We start from the raw sequence: 20,595 nt of genomic DNA, 5'->3' as shown, positions 1-20,595 counted from the left end.
TAAAGATATCTAGATGATTATTTTTGGCCCTGATTTTACTTTGCTGTGTCCAAAATTTTGTTATAACTTTGTTTGTTATAGTGGGAGTGCACTGTTACACTGTACAATTTCTGTTGGATCCAAGTCTCAATACCAGTTTTAATGCTTTCTTTTCTGTGTTGTAGACTGGTCTATGAACTCATGAGAATTCTATGTACACCTCCATGATGAATATGTTCCCTAACATTTCAAGGCTTGCCCGATGTAGCAACAACTAATGCATGCAAACTTAATACCAGGTTTTTGAAATGTTATAGGTGTACCAGGTAAATACACAGCACTTAATGTGTCCCTTTTTCTGTCCCTTTCTGTCCCTTTCTTAACCCCCCCCCCCCCATCCCCCCCTCGTGCAGTAACTCCAAAGTGGCTGTCGGACTTTCAGGCCCCGTGTCACTGCTGGGACGGCCTGAACCTCTCCAAGCCGGTCAACATGGACAAGCGGGAGCTCCTGGAGAGGGGCAAGCCCACCCTGCTGGATGTCAGGAACTACCTGTTTTCCCGCCAGGCTGCCCTGCTCTTCCTCCTCAAGAGACCCTGGGAGGTGGCCTATCGAGCTCAGAACTTCATGCACAACTGCGTCCAGGAGCTGAAGATTCTTGAGGTAATCGAGAGTTAGTGCTTGCATTTTTTGCCCCCTGCCCATGAAGTTTCAGAGGCGTAGACCAGAAGTGTAAGATTCTTTTGGAGAGTACAGTATTATGTTTTTGGCCCTAAGTGACTATGACTGGAATCAGGGCTCAAAACTTTGATGCTGTACTGGGACCAGATGCTTATTCTTGTGTTCTTGAGGTGACTGGTAGTGCATGTGTTTGTGATGTGGACCATAGGTCAGCATGGATGGAATTTTATATGGACCAAAAATGGCTACTTGACTTTTGAGGTGACTGGTAGAATGCATGTGTAGGGTTTTGATTTTTTTTTGTGTAAGCCCAAAGTGGCCACAAGGTGCCATGTCAGGCTTATCAAGCCTGATGCGTGACTGAGATGAGAATTTCAGGTTCTTGAGGTGACTTAACATTTGTATTTTGGGATTCACCTTCGTGTAGCTACAGAAGTTGGTTTGTGTGGGACTAGGAGATAAAAGCATTTGTGTGTACATGTGTGTGCATTTGTTTTCATCTATCTAGGTCCATATGTAAGTAAACAGTTGTTTCGCATCATTGGTATGCATGTAACTGTAGCCAACAATCATAATTTACTACTTCTACACATGCAACAAAAAGGTCTGTACACAGATGTCATATTACTGCAGCATAGTGTAAATCTTACAAATTCCACAACTAAGAAAAGCAGCTATTTATAAACAAGCAAGGGTTCAAATGAGAGAGGATTTTTTTTTTTGTTATCTACCATTTAGGCTCTTAAATACTAACAATGAAGAGCAAAGAAGTTGTGTAATAAAGAGATACATGTCTTCCACCAAATTGCAGAAATGTTGCTTCTCGGAGCTGTTTTTGATTAAGTTAGGAGTGTTGTCTTTTTTCTACGGCAGGTGAGCATGCCAGAGGGGAGCATTGCATGCTGGGTATTCCTGAGCTGTCTGGAGGTGCTGCAGAAGTGCGAGAGGAGCAGCGATGCCGCCCACATCAACACCTATTCTCATTACACGGCCAGCCTCTGGCTCTACGCACAGAAGAAGGTCAGTTTACTGCAGCCATTCTGCGTGATGTTTACCCGAGTTTCTCCCGAGCGCAGCCAGTCTATGTGATGTTTACCCTAGTTTCCCCCAAGATTTATTGCGATGTCATGTTGTGATTGCTGCTTTTGTTTTGTTTTTTTGTCTAGTCTTCAGTCATGCGGGCACATTACTGTGTTATACCCCCATTCCACAGAGATTTTTTTCTCAGTGGTCACTCATCGGAAGCAAAGTTTATTGCTTCCGGCCACCCACCGAAGTGTATCGGATCACAGTCTGATGAATCCGACTTGGTTGGTTGACTATTAGGTGAGTGTCAGACTCATGGTGTGTGACCTTCATCAGACGATCTTACCTCATCGGATCACCACCTGACATGTCTGACACTGACATGATAGTCAACCAACACAAGTTGGATTCATCAGACATCGATCCATCACACTTTGGTTGGTGGCCAGAAGCAATAAATTTTGGTTCCGATGAGTGGCAGATGAGAGAAAATCTCTGTGGAATGGGGGTATTATATATATTCTGTAATCTGCAGTGTATTCTGTGATCATGTTTGTATCAAGTCAAATTAATCAACTGAACTGAAGTGCATCGTCACCTGAATATTTGTGTGTTTGTGTTTTGAACAATGTTGATAATAGAAATAAAGATGATGATGAAGACAGCAATCATCAGCAGCATAGTTATGAGGTTCAAATTATTGTTGTTGTACTTTTTCTTGTTCCCGCTAATGGATTGATTGTTTTTAATATCATTATCCCCTTATGACCTGCAGCAGGACAGGATGGGAATATAAGAAATCATTGCAGTTTGCACCGTTCAACGCTTTGTCTGTTTAAAGTGAAATATTCAGCATACAATCATGATACTGTCGTGCAGTTGTAAAAGAAAGTAAATTTGGAATTTTTTAAGGCTCTGTAATAGTACACGTGTAGGTTACCATCTGTTAGTCACGACTACTTCAACTGCACACTTGTAGGCGCGATAGCCTGTCATCTGTGCTCGAGTATGCACGATAGCTTGTCACTCCTTTACCCCATAGTTGCACGAGTTGGGCCTGCTGGCCGGCCTGATGCCAGACACTGCTGGACCGACGTCGGAGCAGCTGAACTCGGTGGTGGACCTCCTGTCTGGGATGGGGCAGACAGCGGAGATTGGCGCCAGGGAGAACAGCCCCAACCAGATGCTGCGGGAGGCTCTCAGCTCCCAGGAAGCCTTCACCAAGCACTACCTGGTGAGTTAGAATCTTGGCCCATGTTGCATGAAACTACGGTAACTTTACAATTAAAGGCGTAATTTACCATTTGCAGCAGAAACAAAAATCCAGCATTAGTGCTTCAAAATAGTTTTGAAATGAGAACTAGGGATAGAAACAACCATGTAAAAATTCGAACCCATATAATCAATGTTAAGTATTGTTGTCCCCGCCGAACGAGTTCGAGCAGGGGACTATGAAACAGGCTCCGTACGTGTGTGTGTCCGTGCGTCCGTGCGTCCGTGCGTCCGTGTGTGCGTCCGTGTGTGATCAAAATGTTCAATTTGCTACTTCTCTGTCATTTATGAGCCAATTTTGATTCTGTTTGCTTTATATGATAGAGCTTTAAAACTTCCACACAGAATTTCAGTTGTGACCTTTGACCTTGACCTTTGACCTATATTGTACATTTTGCTACAAAATGCTACTCCTTCGCCATTTCTAACCCAATTTCGATTCCATTTGCTTTATGTGATGGCACTAGGTGAGGGCTTCAAAACTTCTACACAGAATTTTGACCTTTGACTTCTTTGACCTTTGACCTTGATTTTTGACCTATATTGTACATTTTGCTACAAAATGCTACTCCTTCGCCATTTCTAACCCGATTTCGATTCCGTTTGCTTTATATGATGGCACTAGTTGAGGGCTTCAAAACTTCTACACAGAATTTTGACCTTTGACTTCTTTGACCTTTGACCTTGATTTTTGACCTATATTGTGCATTTTGCTACAAAATGCTACTCCTTTGCCATTTCTAACCCGATTTCGATTCCGTTTGCTTTATGTGATAGCACTAGGTGAGGGCTTCAAAACTTCTACACAGAATTTTGACCTTCGTCTTCTTTGACCTTTGACCTTGATTTTTGACCTATATTGTACATTGGCTACAAAATGCTACTCCTTCGCCATTTCTAACCCAATTTCGATTCCATTTGCTTTATGTGATGGCACTAGGTGAGGGCTTCAAAACTTCTACACAGAATTTTGACCTTTGACTTCCTTGACTTTTGACCTTGATTTTTTACCTATATTGCACATTTTGTTACAAAATGCTACTTCCGGCGGGGACATATATTACGCACCGCGTAATTTCTACTTTTCCTTGTTAAGTATACAAAATGTGATCATAGTTATGATAAAAATGTTTCCTCCATCTACAGATTTCGTTTATTGAGAAAAATAGTGATATCTCCATATATTTTAGGCTTTATTGCAAAAATTTGATATGGTAGGATGTTTTGTGATACAACTGACCTACACATATGCATCAAATGTGATATCTTTAACATTTTTTAAATCACTGCTCCCAAAGGTAACACAGCAATCTATGGTAACTTCCATAGCATCACCATTCTATAGTCAATCAAAGCTGAGAAGTTTGCAATGGTGCCATTGATTGCAGAGTTACCGTCAATTCCAAAGTTATCATGATTTTATGCAACAAGGTCCAGATGATGTTGGCTGCATGATTGTGGAGTCTCCCAGCATGGGGTTGCTGGGAATAATGATACAGAAATAGCATCTGGACTGACATTTTGACATCAATTAAAACAGTAACAATTACAACACCAACAAGAACCATGTCTTGTCAGGCGGTCACTTTCTTTTTTTTTAAATGTGACAAAAGTTGACAACTCTGTTCAATCCATTGGATTCCTTAATATTTTGCTCAATTGGAAGTTTGACAACTAGAATGGCATCCAATGACCATACATCATCTATTGTTAGTAATATGGGAATATGCCTCCCAATATTCTAGCATCACAGTGAATGGAGAATATTTACAGTGGAAGATGTATAGACAAGGGACTTTTACAAGAACAGACTGCCTAATGCCCAAAGTAATCATTGCAGAAGAAAATATATACTTTGGTATTTCACAATTACAAATATGAACAAGACAGCAGCAGAAGAGCTATTGCCCTGGCATACTTTTGCATAGTCAACGCCCTCAAAACACAATGCTGACAGCACACATTGACTTACTGGGAAACAATCTTGTTTTGTACTGTTCTGCTTGTTGTCCTTACAATCCAGGAACTGTCTGAGCTTGCCATGGGAACCTTTAAGCACATTGGACGGATGCGCTCGGCAAGGCTGATCGGCCAAGACCTGGCCAAGTTTTACATGTAAGTACACTGCATCTGCAGAAACTCTCCGGAAGGTTTTTAGACAGTGGCAAGCAGGTGCAGTGCATATCAGCCTTAGAAATGTGGTGGCTGGCAGTGTGTGCAGCTCATGTTGTAATTTGCAAGAAATATTCAAGGTTACATGTTGTTGTGCTACTTGGAATCATTGTCAGTTATACTCAAAGTAAGTCACCTATGAAATGAGAAGGGGGGGGGGGGGCTGCTGCTGACAGTGAGTGTATCTGTCTTGTGGAGGATGAGTGTAGAGGGAACACAACTTCATTGATTAAAAATATTTCACAAGTGATATGCAGCAGTATGGTGGATGCAAATAATATTAGTGTAGTTGTTGTCAGTTACTGTGAATGTAAGTCACCAATGAAGTAATTAGCTAGGGGAGGAGGGAAGAAGGGAAAGATGGTTCAGTACTGTCTGTGAAGTTGTTCATCTATTAGAACATTGCAGAATGAATAGTTGCTTCAATGGAACAAATAGTAAAGTTTGTCATGAATAGTGCTTTGATGCAAATAGAATTGCAGTTGTGTGTGATATACATGTTATTAAGGGCCGGGCGTTGTGGCTTGCGCCTGTAATCCAGCTACAATGGAGGCAAGGGTGAGGATATGGCTCAGTCGGTAGTACGTCTACCTTAACATCTAAGCAACATGGATTTGAGTCCCGAGTCTCACTGAGCAATGTTGTGTGTAAGCATTCCGTCTCCTCTAGTAAGAGGCAAAACACTCTGTCCCTCGGATAGGACATTCAAATGGAGGTCCCGTGTGTACAAAGTGTATGTTAGCCACGGCACGTGCATATAAAAGATCCCACTTCATTCATTCATTCATCGCAAAGAGCAGGGTGCCAACCCGGTGAAGTGGTCCCCATATATACCCACCCTCACAAGAAAACGGCGAATGATGCCGGTCCCTCATGATTCGCCCCAGGTGATATTGCAATAGTCAGCAAACGGTATCAACCAGGCACACTGTGCCATACGCTTGAATGAATGAACATGTTGTTGTTAAACCTCATAAAAAAAAAAGTGGAGGAAAAATAAGGAGCAGTGCCTTGTCATTTTGCCACCCCATACAGTTGTATCTCATTTCTCATGGTGTAGGAAAACGGGAGAGCTGCACAAAGCAGAGACCTTCCTCTCCGATGCCCTCAGGATCTATGAGAAGGAGGCGTGGCCTTGGCTGGTAGCCTCCACCAGGAAGGACCTGGCCGAGTGTCACAAGAAACTGGACAACAAAGAAAAATATCCTTTGCTGTTTTAACCCTTTCGCACGCGAACTGCTGTTTTGTTCAGAGTTCCGTCCATTCATGTATATGTTTTGTCTCTTACCATTACTCTGCATGTGATAATGCAATGCAGGGGGAGGAAATGGATTGGTGTCAAGAGTCAATGTAGAATGTACCCCCTTCTGCCCTCCCCTTTAGGTGGGAAGAATCTCCTTCCGGAGCTCGTGGAGTGATAGGGTCACCCCCCCCCCCCATTTTCTTTTCTTTTTTTTTGGGGGGGGGGGGGGAGCCAAACCGTTCTACGGCCCCTGGACCAAAATTAATCTTCATACCATTAAAAATTAAATGCATGCTTTCATTATGTCACCAAATTGTGTGCATTGATTTGAACTGGTGCGACAATGGTATAAGTAAACTTTGAGGAAAATCTAATGAAAGTCAGACCAACGGTCAGGTCAGTGCATGGGATGTCACTGTTGGTGCAACATATTGGATTCCTTGACTCTTAGTCCCACATACCTGAAGCTGTGCTGTCAGGTAGCTGCAGAGGCCCTGCTTCCAGAAAGTGAGCGACAGGCCTATTATGAGGAAATGAAATGCCTCACCTCTGAGGTCGAACAGAGCGAAGATGCAGGTATTTAAAGTTGTATTTATTGGCCGTTGAACACATAATCTTGAACTCCTTGTTACTGGTCACAAGGGAATTTTAGGGAGAAATCTGAGTTTGAACCATTCAAATCATCTGGCCCTGCCCAGAAAACAACCACCTTCCCCTCTGACAACATAACCCACCCCAAAACATTTGGTATCAGTTACATTGCAGTGCAACAGTGTTGCTAAAGTGTGAATACCATTTTGTGAGTTTACAAATTCCAGTGGTGACAGCTGTGAAATGATTTGGTTCGTTCAGATTCTCAACAATATGCCACTTCTATACAGCTGTATTCATTCACATTGTTTGAGTGGAATGTAGAACGCAACTTCTTGTCACATATGTTTTGATAGAAAAACAAACATTAACACAAGGTACTTGATACACTGAAATTTTCGTTTTTGTTTTATTATTGTGAATTTTGCAAATTTTAGACTCTCAGTTGCCAAAATAATCATGAAAAATTATTGATCAAAATGATAAAGATAATAGTCTTCCCCTCACACATTGTTCCAGGCCAGCACACTAGCATTGCAATATCAAGTGACTACAAATAGTAGAGTCCCAATTCCATGCTATCAGGCCCCTTGCTCAAATCCTTTGAATACTGGTACTTTTTTTTGTTTTGTTTCTGAGAGATTTAATCTCATTTCAACCAATGTTTAAACAAAACGGTTTGTTTGAAAAGTCACACTTTCTTCTGAATATTTGTGGGTTTGTTTGTTTGTTTTTGTTTTTTGCAATAAGTAAATAATGATAACCTGAAGACCAAAAAGTGCAAAACTGAAAACTTATCAAGTGTCATTCGCGAAATGATCAGTGTGTACAGTATCTAATGAGGACTGAATGTTGTATGTTTTGCAGGGGACAGCAACTCTCTCATTCCACTGGACACGATATGCGCCTTGCCGGCCCTTTTTGTCGACCCTGCCGATGGTCATGTTGGCAAAGAGGAGGCCGTCTCTATCAAAGTCACCTTCATCTCACATCTCCCCGCACCAATCACGGTGGACCTGATCACTCTGCAGCTGCATGATCAGTCCATGGCAGGGGGTGTGGCCACTGACGGCCAGCCAATGGGGATGGAGAAGAGCCCCTCCCAGGACAGCCTGCAGAGACTGAGGAACCTGGAGGCCGCGTCAAGGGTCAGGGAGAAGGGTGGGGTTGGCGTGACCCCTGACTTCCAATCTGAGGTCAAGATGGCTGGAGAAGTGGATAGTAAATTCAAATTTTCTCTTTATCAATCATCAAGGAGTCAGTTTAGATATATTATTATTTGTTTTCAATTATGATATGGTTTACCACTTCAGTTTCTAAACATTTTGGTAACTGCAGTAATATTAAATGCCTCTTCAGGATCAACCCTCATATAACTCTGACCAAAGTTTTTCTAAACCGTGTACACATTTCAAGGGAATGATCTGCATTTTAGTAGAGTGCGTATCATATCCGAAGTTTATTGCTGTTAAAAGTGAAGAATGAGTACCATTACTGTAACATTACCCAGAAATTGGCAGCATAGTGTGGTCCACGCGTCAAAGCACTTTTGTGATATATTTAACAGCTAACAATTAGCATTTGTGATTTCTGTCAGTTCTGTCGGAAGAAATGAGCAGAGTTTGCTTCCTGTGCTTTTCCAGTGGAAGCAGCAGATAAGACAGATTTCAAAGCTGATATTTTAGTGGAGAAAATATTTGCCTGATAGAATGATAATTCATTTTAGAAAGGAAGCTGATCTGATAGTGAACAAAATCCCACAAAGTAGAACATCATTTAACAAACAAGAATTCAACAGAAGTACATCTTAAGATGGAACAGAATAATCAAAATGTTGTCCTTTTGTCAGATGACTTTGTTTTGTGTGTACTGTAAAACTGGAAATTTTCGCAGTGTTAAGATTTTCGCACATTGCGTGCAATCCGAAACTAGTGCGATAATAAAAGTATGCGTAACTCTTACCCGGCCAAGCGCGAAGAATTAGCCCCACGAAAATATCCACTTATACAGTAGTTGTGCTGCTGGTTACATTATTGTGCCTCTCTCAATCATTCATATCTTCAGTTGAGCTGAGCACTCTGGTCTGCCGCAACGCCCAAGCTGTGCTGCAGAGGCAGGATAGCTCCTCCTCTCTGGGCAGAACCAAGGATGTGGTTGTCAAGGAGACGTGCTCCAGGTCACTGATGTTGGAGCATGTGGAGATGCAACCTGGGAGAAATGTTGTAGAGTTTGAATTCAAGGTAAAGCTGCTACGTGGAGAGCCAATGAACATACTGTATAAGCTGTTATTTTCGCGAGGGTTTAATTTTTGCGAATTTCGCGAATCACAGTTGGATCGCAAATTTAACAACACGCGAAGATGCCTCCATGCGTGCTGTTGATAGAGCATTAACGTAAGCGCCGGCGTCAATTCGCGAAAATAACATCTTGCAAAAATGTCTGTGACCTCGTCATTCGCAAAAATATCTGTATGCGAAAATAACAGCGTATACAGTATACTTGAATCTCTCTGAAGATACTTGTGTGTGATAAATACCCTACAATAATTCCTCCCCCTCTATTTCCTGAGATCATAGAATGAACAGAAGTGTAATTGTGCAAGTATGTGTATCTATTCAAGTTTGCACCTCGAGTGATCCATGAGGTTTAAAAGAACAATATTCACAGTAACAGATGTTTCTAGAAGAGAACAGTACCAGACTTGCAATGAGAATTCAGAGGTCACATGTTGAAAGGTCAGAGAGGTTTGACAGATCTGCAGCAGTGAAAGTCTTGCCAAATGTAATGTATTGCCTGGAGTGGTAGGTACAAAGGGGCATCTTGAACGCCATCTCATCATTTTGATGTCTGCTTTTGCCCCTTACCACGTCAAGTCGGAGGAGAATGGTACATTCCAGGTTCGGCAGCTCGTCTTCAAGATCAACAACGCAGAGTTTCTGGCCAACATTGAAGATTGTCTGGAGATCGAAGTGTTCAGCAAAGAAGCGCAGCTGTCCATATCTTCCAAGTCTGGTGAGTAATATGTCCCCTAAATCTCTTGTGAGGTACATGTATGCTCCTCATGTTGGGAAAGCATATTTTGTGTCTCTTTTTTTGTTTAGTTTTGACCATTTCAGGAACATTTTTTTTTCATCTTGTGTCCTTCAAGAGCATTGCCCTTTGTGGATGTATGTCTGTATGATACAGAGTAATTTGTAAGTTGTTCTGTAAGAATATGTATGACCCATTCCCAATAGTTGTTTTGATTTCATGAAGGAAACTTCACCTTTTCCATCCTTTTTTTTTTTTTTTTCAACTTACGACGGTGGAATAGGATGGGACCCAGAGATGGGTTAGGCTAATTTCATTTCTTTGATGTGTGGTTTTCCTGTAGTTAGGCAAAGCAGAATACACCAAGCATTTCGTTAAATTTCTAGTTGGGTCATACTTTGTGAAGTTAATCATTTCTTGCATATCAACATACCAGGTGTGTGCTGTTGTTTCTACAGATCTACAGTGCGTATCTAAAAGAAGAAAAAAGAAAGAAAGAGGTAATCCACCTTTTGAGGGCTACTATTTCATAATTGTTAGGCAGAACTATAATATTGTCTTTCCTGTGATATTCCAATCATCTTTTCCAGGTCTCCTGTCTGGCATTCCACAAGTTGTAAACCTCAGCCTCACCACCGGCCACTCCCCCGTCGCCATGGGAACCTCCCTGGCCATCACCACACCCGCTGCGCTCGGCGTCCTCCCCTCCAAGAAGGAGGCGTACGAGGTGCAGTCTTCCCCGGAGGGAGGGATCATTCGGTTCCTGCGAGACGTCAAAAGCTACAGCGAGATCGCCCTGAAGGTTTGCATCGTGGCCGAGATGGGTCGACAGATGGCTGCAGAGAGAGAAGAGAAGGAAAACATTCAGGTTTGTTTGTTTGTTCATTTCCCATCTGAGAAGATGGCTGGATAGCCCATATTCAGCTACGTTAAGCTGGTCTTCCATGGGGTCCAGTTGGATGTGAGGTAGGACCACTTCACCGGGTTAAACACCCTGCTCTTTGCGATGAATGAATGAAGCGGGATCTTTTACGTGTAGAGTTGTTACTCTCTCATACACAGGACCTCCATTTTATGTCCTATCCGAGGGACAAAAAAAAACTCTCCACAAATCTCCCTATTGCATATTTACATTAAAGTGTAAACATTTAAAGGCATAATTTACCATTTGCAGATGAAACAAAAACCTGGCATTAGTGCTTTAAAATAGTTCTAAAATGAGTTAGGGATAGAAACAGCCACTGTAAAAATTTGAATCCTTATAATCGATGTTATGTATTGTTAAATACACAAAATGTGAACAATGGTTATAATAAAAATGTTTCCAGACTAAACTGTCTACAGTTATGATTTATTGAGAACTAGAAATGTCGCTTTGGCGACTGGTATGCCTCCGCCATAATGCATGATTTTCCCAATAGGTCTAGATAGTACATGTGGACAATGTGTGATTACATTTTCACAAAATTGGCAAAATATTGAAATGACAAGTTTGTCACAAATGTGTTGAATGTTCACCTTCCTTGACCTAGGTTTAATTGGATGAATAGGAGAGCATGTATCTAGGGATTTAAGGACTTTAACTTGACTTTGACCCATTCATACATTTAGGCATTGAGTAATTTTCAAGGTACAGGTGTGGAGAAAAAGTGCAATTTCTGAATTGAATAGTAAATTGTTACCATTTTCATCTCGCCCTTGACCCTAAAATGCATAAGATAATCACTTTCAGGTAGAACATGCATAATATGTACTAAGTTTCAAGATAATTTGAGCCACTTCGAGATATGGAGGAAAAAGTTAGTTCAGCACTTTCACTTGATCTTTGACCTTTTGACCTTTGAGGCAAAAAAAGAAGAAAAAAAAACTTTCCAGAGAAATTCTATTAGGTTACACATGCATACACCAAGTGTTAAAAACTAATAACCCTGCTGGCATTGCATAAATATGAGGGAAATAGTAAAATTTTGAAGTGTTGCACTTGACCTTTGACCCCTGACATTTGACCCCATGAACCCTACATTCTCTAGATAATCACTTCCAGTCAGTACATGTATATACTATGTTCCATGAAGATACCTTGAACAATTTTCCAAGGCACGGAGAAAAAAAAAAGAAGTTTTGATATTTTTACTTGACCTTTTGACCTTTGACCTTTGACCTCATGACCCAAACTTTCACCAGAGAATCTTAATTGGGTAATACATGTATACACTAAGTTTCAAGAAAATATCTTCAGGCATTCAATAGATATGGCGAAAACAGTGAAATTTCATGTATTTGACCCTGACCTTTTGACCTTTGACCTTTGACCTCATGACGCAAACTTTCACCAGAGAATCTTAATTGGGTAATACATGTATACACTAAGTTTCAAGAAAATATCTTCAGGCATTCAATAGATATGGTGGAAAAAGTGAAATTTTATGTATTTGACCTTGACCTTTTGACCTTTGACCTTGAGCATGTGCACCCAAAAGTTGATAGGCACAACTTCACCCCCTAATACACATACATGCTAAGTTTCATTAGGATACCTCAACAGGTTTTGATAGTTACCTTGTCCACAAAATTCATTACGGACGGACGGAAGGACGGACGGACGGACGGACGGACGGACGGACGGACGGAAGGACGGACGGAAGGACGGACGGACGGACGGACGGACAACCCGAAAACATAATGCCTCCGGCACCACTTCGTGGCGGAGGCATAAAAATACTGATATTTCCTTCAATGCGAAAATTTTATTTGGTAGGATGTTTTGTGATACAAGAGACCTACACATATGAATCAAATGTAATATCTTGAAAATTTTTTAAATCACTGCTCCCAAAGGTAAACAGGACTTTAAGCATAACATACCAACTTTTTTCATGAAAAAATGCCATGATCTCCTCCCAGTTTCTCTTTATTACAGCCCTTATTAATTCTTGCATGCTTAGCATTATGATGCAAAGTATATATTTCACCATGTAGAAGTAATGTCACTTTTACAAGTACGTTCTTATCCCTTCTGGAAATGCATTTCTCTTTACTACAGTTCTCTGTGGAGTGTCCATGGTCAGAGACTGTAATGACGACCCTTGAATTCAGCAATCCTTTCACATTCCACCACAAGATTTACACTGCTGGGCAAAGGTGAGTGAATCCTTTTGTTTCAGTTTATGTGAATGCAAACACAAACATGCAATAGTATACAAATAACGCACGGCTCTGAGTGCATTGGTTCAAATTAGCGCATGCGATAACTTTAGTAATTGTCTGAATCCACGATGCGCAGCGGAGTGGCTTTGGACAATTCTGAAGTTATCAAATGCGCTAATTTGATCTGATGCACGAACGAGAGTCGCATGTTATTTGTTTTATAAAATGAAATATATGGATCCTTGTCATTTGATAAATCAAGTGAAATCTAAATGTCTTAACGTTAGTCTAGATCTAGTAAAAGTTAGGCTTAACATTACATGTAGATCAACAACAAAACCTGCTTCACATTCACAATCATAATTATGAACAAACTCTAGCCTACATTACGGTACGTATTGTAGGTAGACGGTCTACATGCATAGATCTAATCGTGATTTGGTACTGGCAAAATGGTAGTCTACTCACCCAGGGGCGTTGATCATGTCCCTCCTCAGCCTCGAAAGCAAAACGCCGGCAACAGTTAAACTTGAAAAGGTTGAATGAAAAATCCAAAACGCTATTTACATGTAGTCTAACGTAGGACCTAAATAGTCTAGGTCTTGTTATAGATGTTCACATTGCATCCATGGAAATTAAATATTTGTTGTTTGCTCGAGAAATCTTGATGCAGATGTTTTTCTTGCGACAACGAAACTGATGTTGGTGCGCGACGTGTCAGATCTGCCGGTAGATCCAGGTCTAGATCTAACTCTAAGTCTGAGCCCTTACTAGGACCAGGCATTGTAGAAACAGCTGCGCTATCCATTGAGTCACGACTTTGAACCATTTGCAGAGTCAAAGGTTGTGCTTTACCTTTTTTTGGTTGCGTTTCTTCTGTGCCGGCTTCATTCAGTTTCTGACCGAGCATGGTACTCATTTCTTTCTTTCTTTTGTCGCTTGTTTTACTGTAGTTTTTAATTGACTGCTCACTATGATGACCGCTTACAGTCATGATATCATGAAACCCTGCAGTGTCCAGAGTTGTGATACAAGTGGCCCTCAAACAATGATTCATGTAGATCTTGCTACATCCAGACTTAGTAGAAATGTCCTTCATTTTGTTTCCCAGAGTGTTCACACCCAGTGGAGCGTTGCAATACCACGGGTCATTTCCATTCTCTGGCATCTTTTGCTTGGGTTTTTGCCAGAAACATGAGCACATCGGATTGAGTTTAGACTTGTACTTGAGAAAAGATTTGACGGGACACCTTTCACAGCCAGGCACTTCGTACATCACACCCATGTTGGAGGATTCGTCTTGATCTTCTCTATTGTTCTTCGTCAATTGATCGCGTTTAGTGATATAACGGAGTCCATCTTCATCTGTCTTAAGGGAGAAATCTTCAGCCGTCATGGATCTCAGATTCTCTCGACCACGATTGCAAAAATATATCATGACGTCCATGAAAACCTTATTCTGAAGGCCGGCTGGGTCATTGGTATCACAAGATGTAGCTATCTTCTCCATATCTTGACTTGAAATGACGATTTTGTGATTAACAACCCCTTTACCTTCATGTTTAAGCTTTATCATCACAGCTTTAAACATCTTCACGCTCTTTGGAAACTGAACTTTAGAACAAATGTCCATGTCATGCTGATCAAGATAATGCCTCTGCACTCCATACCATATCGCTTGTAGACTTTTCTTTGTGTATAGAGTCCCATCTGACTTTCGAAGAGATGCATAAAAGGAACACAAAAGGTGATCTAGTTCAGGAATGGTTCTGTCTGCGAGATTGATGTTCTGAATCAATGCAAATTCCTGCAGTTTAGAAAATCCAAATTTGATGGAGCGTTTGGTACTCGGCGCATCAGTTCCATCCAGCAATTGTTGTAATTCCTCTTCAGAAAGTATCTGAAAATTCGGAGCTGTCGCCATTCTTTGAATCAAAATAAATCAATATAAGATTGGAAAAGTTCTTCGAAGAGATGTTCGATGTAATGTTAGACCTGGATCTACCGGCACAAATTGAGCTAAATTAACTGGCTAGCTGCGTGCAGCGGCCAGCGCGTAGGTCCCTAGTGATCCCCAGGGACGAGATACGAACACGTATGCGCGCTGCTTTAATCGGTACGTGCTGCTCGATTTATTATTAGCAGTCACATTGAAGCACACGCATGCTAGGAAAAAAATGCACGCTTGCTAGGAAAAAATTGCACGCTTGCTAGGAAAAAAATGCACGGTCGACGTAACAGTGGAAATGATGCATGTCATGTGACCGGCTCTTAGCCAATCATTTGATTAGGATCCATATATCCATTTTATAATAAAGTATATCATTTTGCCATATCTGCCACTCTTTCACTTACACTGTTCTGTCATTTCAATGTTGTAGATAAGTGTATTTTGTGTGAACACATAGGTAGTCAGACAGACAGTTACAAATACCTACATGTACACACACACACACATAAGTACACACATATGCATACAATTATGCAAACCTACATACACACACCACACATACATATTATATTGCTACACCTTAAGTACAATGTTGTAACAACAGAATCTGTCACTTTGGGATGATTGAAGATAATCAACAACAAAAATTCCCCAAAGCTCTTAGTTTACCTGTGTTTTAATACATATGTGACCCTGCATCACAAAACCAACAAAAAGTCGCCAGACATGGATTTTTAGTTAATGGCAGATATTGAAAAAGCAGATTCTAAGCTTTAAAATGATGAGTGACTCAATTCAAATGGACTCTCCTAGCCTATCTAAATATTTGAAAGAAAGCACACACTCTGGAAAGGTGTGAACTGAGAAAAGAGGCTCTGAAGTAAAGGGTCTATAAAAAGCGCTTAATCTTTCCAAACCGTGCTGTCTGTGTGATGAATGAGACAAAAAAAGGGGATGTAAACCAACGTAGCAACAACAATGAAGGGATTATCAGATTAAGCTGAAATTGAGCATGCTCAATTAACACATTCTGTCCATAATGAATGCCAACTTTCAAAGCAGTAGCACTATCTTTCAAAAGTTATTAGAGTTGAAAGCGATTTAGAGAAATGAAAAGGGACCTCTGAAGACGTACCTAATCGCACTACTCTACAGAAAAGGGGTTGCAGAAAAAATGCTGAAAACACTTTCTAATTCATTTTATGACCCCAAACTTAAGAATAGTGTAGACGAAGAATAGGTCTTTCAGAAAGTGTGAAATCTCAAGATTGACTTGGTTGACCTGTTTCACCTTTTTGAGGTCCTCATGTAAAATCAAGGGGTGCGACTTTTTGTTCATTTTGTGATGCATGGTCACAGATATATACCTTTAGGGTGAATATTGATGCACTGACAAAAATGGTGCATACTAAGAGGAACAATGTGTACCATAAGTGTGTTAAAACAAGTAGCAGTCCATGCTTTTCCCCAATTGTCACGTTCATTTCTATCTAAATCTAAAGATCGTTTTATTGAGAGAGCAATTTAAGAGAAAGGCTGTCAGTTCCCTATCTGGTGCCCCTCTCACTAGATTGGAGTTTCAGCACAGACTTTACAATCATTTGGCATGATCAGGAAGAGCAACATAATAATCTTCCCTCCAAAGGGGAGTTTGATTGACTTAGACAGTGTTTGTTTGGCCAGAATGGAGGTACCACGCATACTTCTACATTATTACTGATTACTGAACAAGATTACCAAAGTACCGGTATGTATCACAGATCAAAGGCCATGTGCTTTAGGAGATAACAGTCTCAGGAATACAAGAAGCGTGACAAGATTGTGACAAATACAGTAATGCATTCCTGTTTAGAGTTAGCCCAAGATATGTGGATTAGTCCTTTACAATACAGCAATGTCCTGTTATCATTATGATGTTACTAGGAAGTTCCTGCAGGTCTCTGTGCAAAGCTGTGGTCGCCCTTCATTTGAATTGAGTAATGGGTCTCTTGAGGTCAGAGGTGAAAGGTCGCTGACGCTGACACCTTCATTTCGCTTTACGTCTATTGTGAGTACTCATTCAAGGAAGTCGGAAAATAGGAAATTCGATGTCTTTGATGTTGACATTGAAGTTCCTTAATCAGCCAATTTATAAGTAACTTTATTCGTCAAATTATATTTTGATAGTTGTATTTTTTTTTTCTTCAGAACTTCCCCCCTCTCTGCTTTTCTTCCCCGTATGTAGGTTATGTCACTGTAATGCCCCTGTTCCTCTCTTTCTTCCATACTGTGTGCACAGTTGTGCATAATTGTGTGCATATTTGTATTCATGTATAGTATACTCACAATTATCTGGGTATTGGTATTTGCTTGTGTAAACAAGTTATAATCATGCAGATATGTTTACATATACAAGTGTACGTATGTGCAAATATAGATGTGTGCGTGTGTAAGTATCAACCTGTGTGTGTGAGTCTCTCTTCACTGTGACAACTTCTTTCTTCTCCACCCTCTTTCTTAGATCCCACACTTTTTTCCTTTTTTTGGGGGTAAATGTTACTGTGGACCAGGAACATGATCCTAATATTTTGAGATGCTGCATGTAATGATGTTTTTTAATGAGTTTTTATGATGTATGGTAATAAATGTTTTTATTATGTTGACAGTCTATTTGAACAGGAAATGTTGTGATGTCATGGGTGTTACTCTGTGTATAATAGTGTCCAGTAGTGTGCATACTGCTACTCAGGAGTTAGTCCCTATTGCCAATTCTGCTCTTTCATAAACATTCATTAAGTAAGGTATTCAGTTTTTAGCTCCTGAGTAATTTGTTTGTTAAAGTTACTAGATGTTTTGTGGTATACACAAACAGCACTGTAAAAGATCATGTGCAATTCTGCCTTTTGACTGCAAAGTGATGACTTTTATTAAATAAACCATTGAATAATTAATGTTTGTCTTGTCACCCAGCCACTTCAACCAGGGAAGACAGTGTCATACTTATGGGAGGCCAAACCCTGCACAGAATCCTGGCCCTTGGATATGACTAGTCTACAGTTCTCAGTCACCTACAGGCCACTCGATCTGAATCTGGATGCGGAGAGTGCAGCCATTCCCGATGACTCCACTTGTGATAGAAAGAGCTTCTACGAATTTGACATTGAAAACTATCAGGTTTGCACTCCGCACTTGATCTTTGTGTTGGTCCTCTTGTTCATAATTACATGACGTCTAAATAGCAGCTTCTGTCACTGCAATTTCAAAGCATTTCACTGTTAATAGTATATTGATGGTGATTCTGCCATCATATACAAAAGTAACATACACACCTGCACACAAGCACGGATGATACATTGTATTTGTTCTTGTAAATTGGATAAAACGCAAATGCCTCTAAAGCCTAAATTGTTAATATGAAACAGGAAGACGTATTCTGAGTTTGTTTGCATTTCGAAGTTCATACTGCATGCATAAACCACGGCTGGCTGTCACCTATTTTAGAAGATGGGTGATAAAACTCTATCAGTAATTTAGACCACATAAATTTATCTTTTGTGTTTGTGTGTGTGTGTGTGCGCGCGCTTGGTGGCATATGCATGCAAAATTTGATGAGGAACAAACTTGGTTGAAATTCTAGATAAAATTAGCTGTTTGTATTTCACATGCAAATTCATTGTCATGACAGGTGAGAAATTGTGGTTTGTACCTACTCTTGCTAAACCTGACTTTATTTATTCAACCATAAGTCTTAGAACAATATCATTGTAGCAAAACAATTTAGATAATCGAAAGCCAGGCATGGTTCAGTAATGCAAGTAAAATATTTGTTGTGTAGTGTCTTGCATGTGAAACGTTTTGCATGATGTTGTACCTGTTAGTTTAGCTGATGTAGTGGTGCATAACTATAGTCAATCAATATCCAGATGCTGAGCTCAAAAAGGGAATTACTTGCATCATATGTTTGTGGTATACTGGCTGTTTGATATTTATACTGCAATGTGCTTCCCTGACCTTTTTCCACTTGACCTTATTATCTTTTGGCCACAGACTCTGTTTGAAATCACCTCGATCATCAAACCTCCCCCGAAGGAGGAGCTCTGCAAAGCAGGCACCCTCTGCTCCCTTGATGTCACAATCAAGATGTTGGACACGCCCACCACAGTTGCCGTGGCGAACTCATCTGGAGACACGCCCACAAATACCCCACTCACGCCCACAGTCCAGAGTGTGTCCTCTCTCATGTACGAGATCGACACGGACGGAGGCATGTGGGCAGTCTGTGGGCGCAGCACCGGTGTCGTTACCATGCCAACCAAAGGGTCAGAGGTCACAGAGGTGACACTAGAGGTCATCCCGCTTGTGGCTGGTTTTCTGCCCATGCCTGCCATCAGGTTAAGCCAGTACATGACTGGTGTACAGGCAAAGGGTAAGCTTACTCTGCAACTCATGTGGTTTTTGTGTTTTTATGTCTGTCCATTCATTGTGTGTGTGTTGAAAGTAAGTTGTTGATTACAGTATGTTTTGTGATGAGATTGTAAGGGGCATAGGGAACATTCATTTGTTATATGCGTTATTAAAATTTCATTATCATTATTATTATTATTGTTTAGCAAAATCAAAACTGCAGTGTCAGTAAATTGTGAACAAAACTTTACTGATGAATTTTGTCGTGTCTGAGAACATGAACCAATAACGGGATGTGAATTTTGAGTTCAGAGATCAGAGATATGCAAGTTTAAAGTGTTCATAACTTTTTGACCCTGAACGTTTCTAAAGCTGGCCTTGACCTAATTGTATTCCTTGCAGTTTAAAGCAAGGTGGTATTTGTCAGGACTGGTATACATTCATTGCATAATGAAGTGCATAAAGTGTTGGATTTTTAAATTTTTTTTATTTCTTTGGAAGTTACACATTGTTTTCAGAAAAAAAGAACATTGTTTTTCTCATCATGATATTGTAACATTTAACAATATTCATACCTGATTTCTGCCCCACTTTGTGACCACAGATGGGAAACCGTCGGCTGAAACGAACACAACCAATGCCAACAACCAGGCATCTCATCACCATAGCAACTCCTCCGACAGAAAGCCCACCATCTTGCCATTCCGTGACAGCCAGGTCTACTACAGGAGCAAGGCGTGCCAGATACGAGTCCTACCGGAGTGCAACCTGAGCACGGTGGAGGTTGCAGTGTCCTGAAGAAGCAGTCTGTGTTTCTGAGTCAGGAACTGCTATCTGCTGCTGCAGCGTGAACCAAACTTTCATCCCAGAAAGTTTTGATGTTTTATGACATTTACAAAGGAATTCTTGTGCAAGTTCATAGTGCTTGTGAAGGATAGGTATTACCTGCAATTATGGAACTATGGAGACAATGGCTGTGTGAACTAAACTCTCATCCCAGAAAGTTTCAATGTTTTATGACATTTACAAGGGAATTTATGTGCAAATTCATAGTGCTTGTGAAGGATAGGTATTACGTGCAATTATGGAACTAGAAAGTTTCTAGTGAGAAACTAGAGAATT

The 20,595-nt window shown here is 40.6% G+C and overlaps 2 protein-coding genes across 2 annotated transcripts in view; one reads left to right on the top strand and one right to left on the bottom strand.

Annotated features, from left to right (window-relative positions):
• The window catches only part of LOC140242276 (trafficking protein particle complex subunit 10-like), a 30,759-nt gene extending 10,462 nt beyond the window's left edge, over positions 1–20,297 (top strand). Inside the window, exons 7-21 of the mRNA XM_072322019.1 lie at positions 393–640; positions 1,532–1,678; positions 2,727–2,918; positions 4,980–5,071; positions 6,189–6,329; positions 6,829–6,947; positions 7,830–8,183; positions 9,027–9,202; positions 9,836–9,974; positions 10,583–10,860; positions 13,036–13,133; positions 17,014–17,137; positions 18,040–18,243; positions 19,117–19,495; positions 20,078–20,297. Of these exons, the coding sequence (XP_072178120.1) occupies positions 393–640; positions 1,532–1,678; positions 2,727–2,918; positions 4,980–5,071; positions 6,189–6,329; positions 6,829–6,947; positions 7,830–8,183; positions 9,027–9,202; positions 9,836–9,974; positions 10,583–10,860; positions 13,036–13,133; positions 17,014–17,137; positions 18,040–18,243; positions 19,117–19,495; positions 20,078–20,271 (2,885 nt within the window). The 3' untranslated portion in view covers positions 20,272–20,297. The remainder of the gene's footprint in view (positions 1–392; positions 641–1,531; positions 1,679–2,726; positions 2,919–4,979; positions 5,072–6,188; positions 6,330–6,828; positions 6,948–7,829; positions 8,184–9,026; positions 9,203–9,835; positions 9,975–10,582; positions 10,861–13,035; positions 13,134–17,013; positions 17,138–18,039; positions 18,244–19,116; positions 19,496–20,077) is intronic.
• Positions 13,735–14,577, bottom strand: LOC140242835 (uncharacterized). The gene has a single exon (XM_072322588.1). The coding sequence runs from the start codon at positions 14,575–14,577 to the stop codon at positions 13,735–13,737; it is 843 nt and encodes a 280-aa protein (XP_072178689.1).
• Positions 20,298–20,595: the final 298 nt, after the last annotated feature.

The sequence above is a fragment of the Diadema setosum genome, chromosome 19 (assembly GCF_964275005.1).
Source record: "Diadema setosum chromosome 19, eeDiaSeto1, whole genome shotgun sequence".
NCBI lineage: Eukaryota > Metazoa > Echinodermata > Echinoidea > Diadematoida > Diadematidae > Diadema > Diadema setosum.
This window is presented reverse-complemented; position numbering and strand designations above follow the sequence as displayed.

Bases quoted from the DNA above. Each gene is read 5' to 3' on its own strand.
- LOC140242835 (XM_072322588.1), bottom strand. From the start codon at position 14,577: ATGATATATTTTTGCAATCGTGGTCGAGAGAATCTGAGATCCATGACG.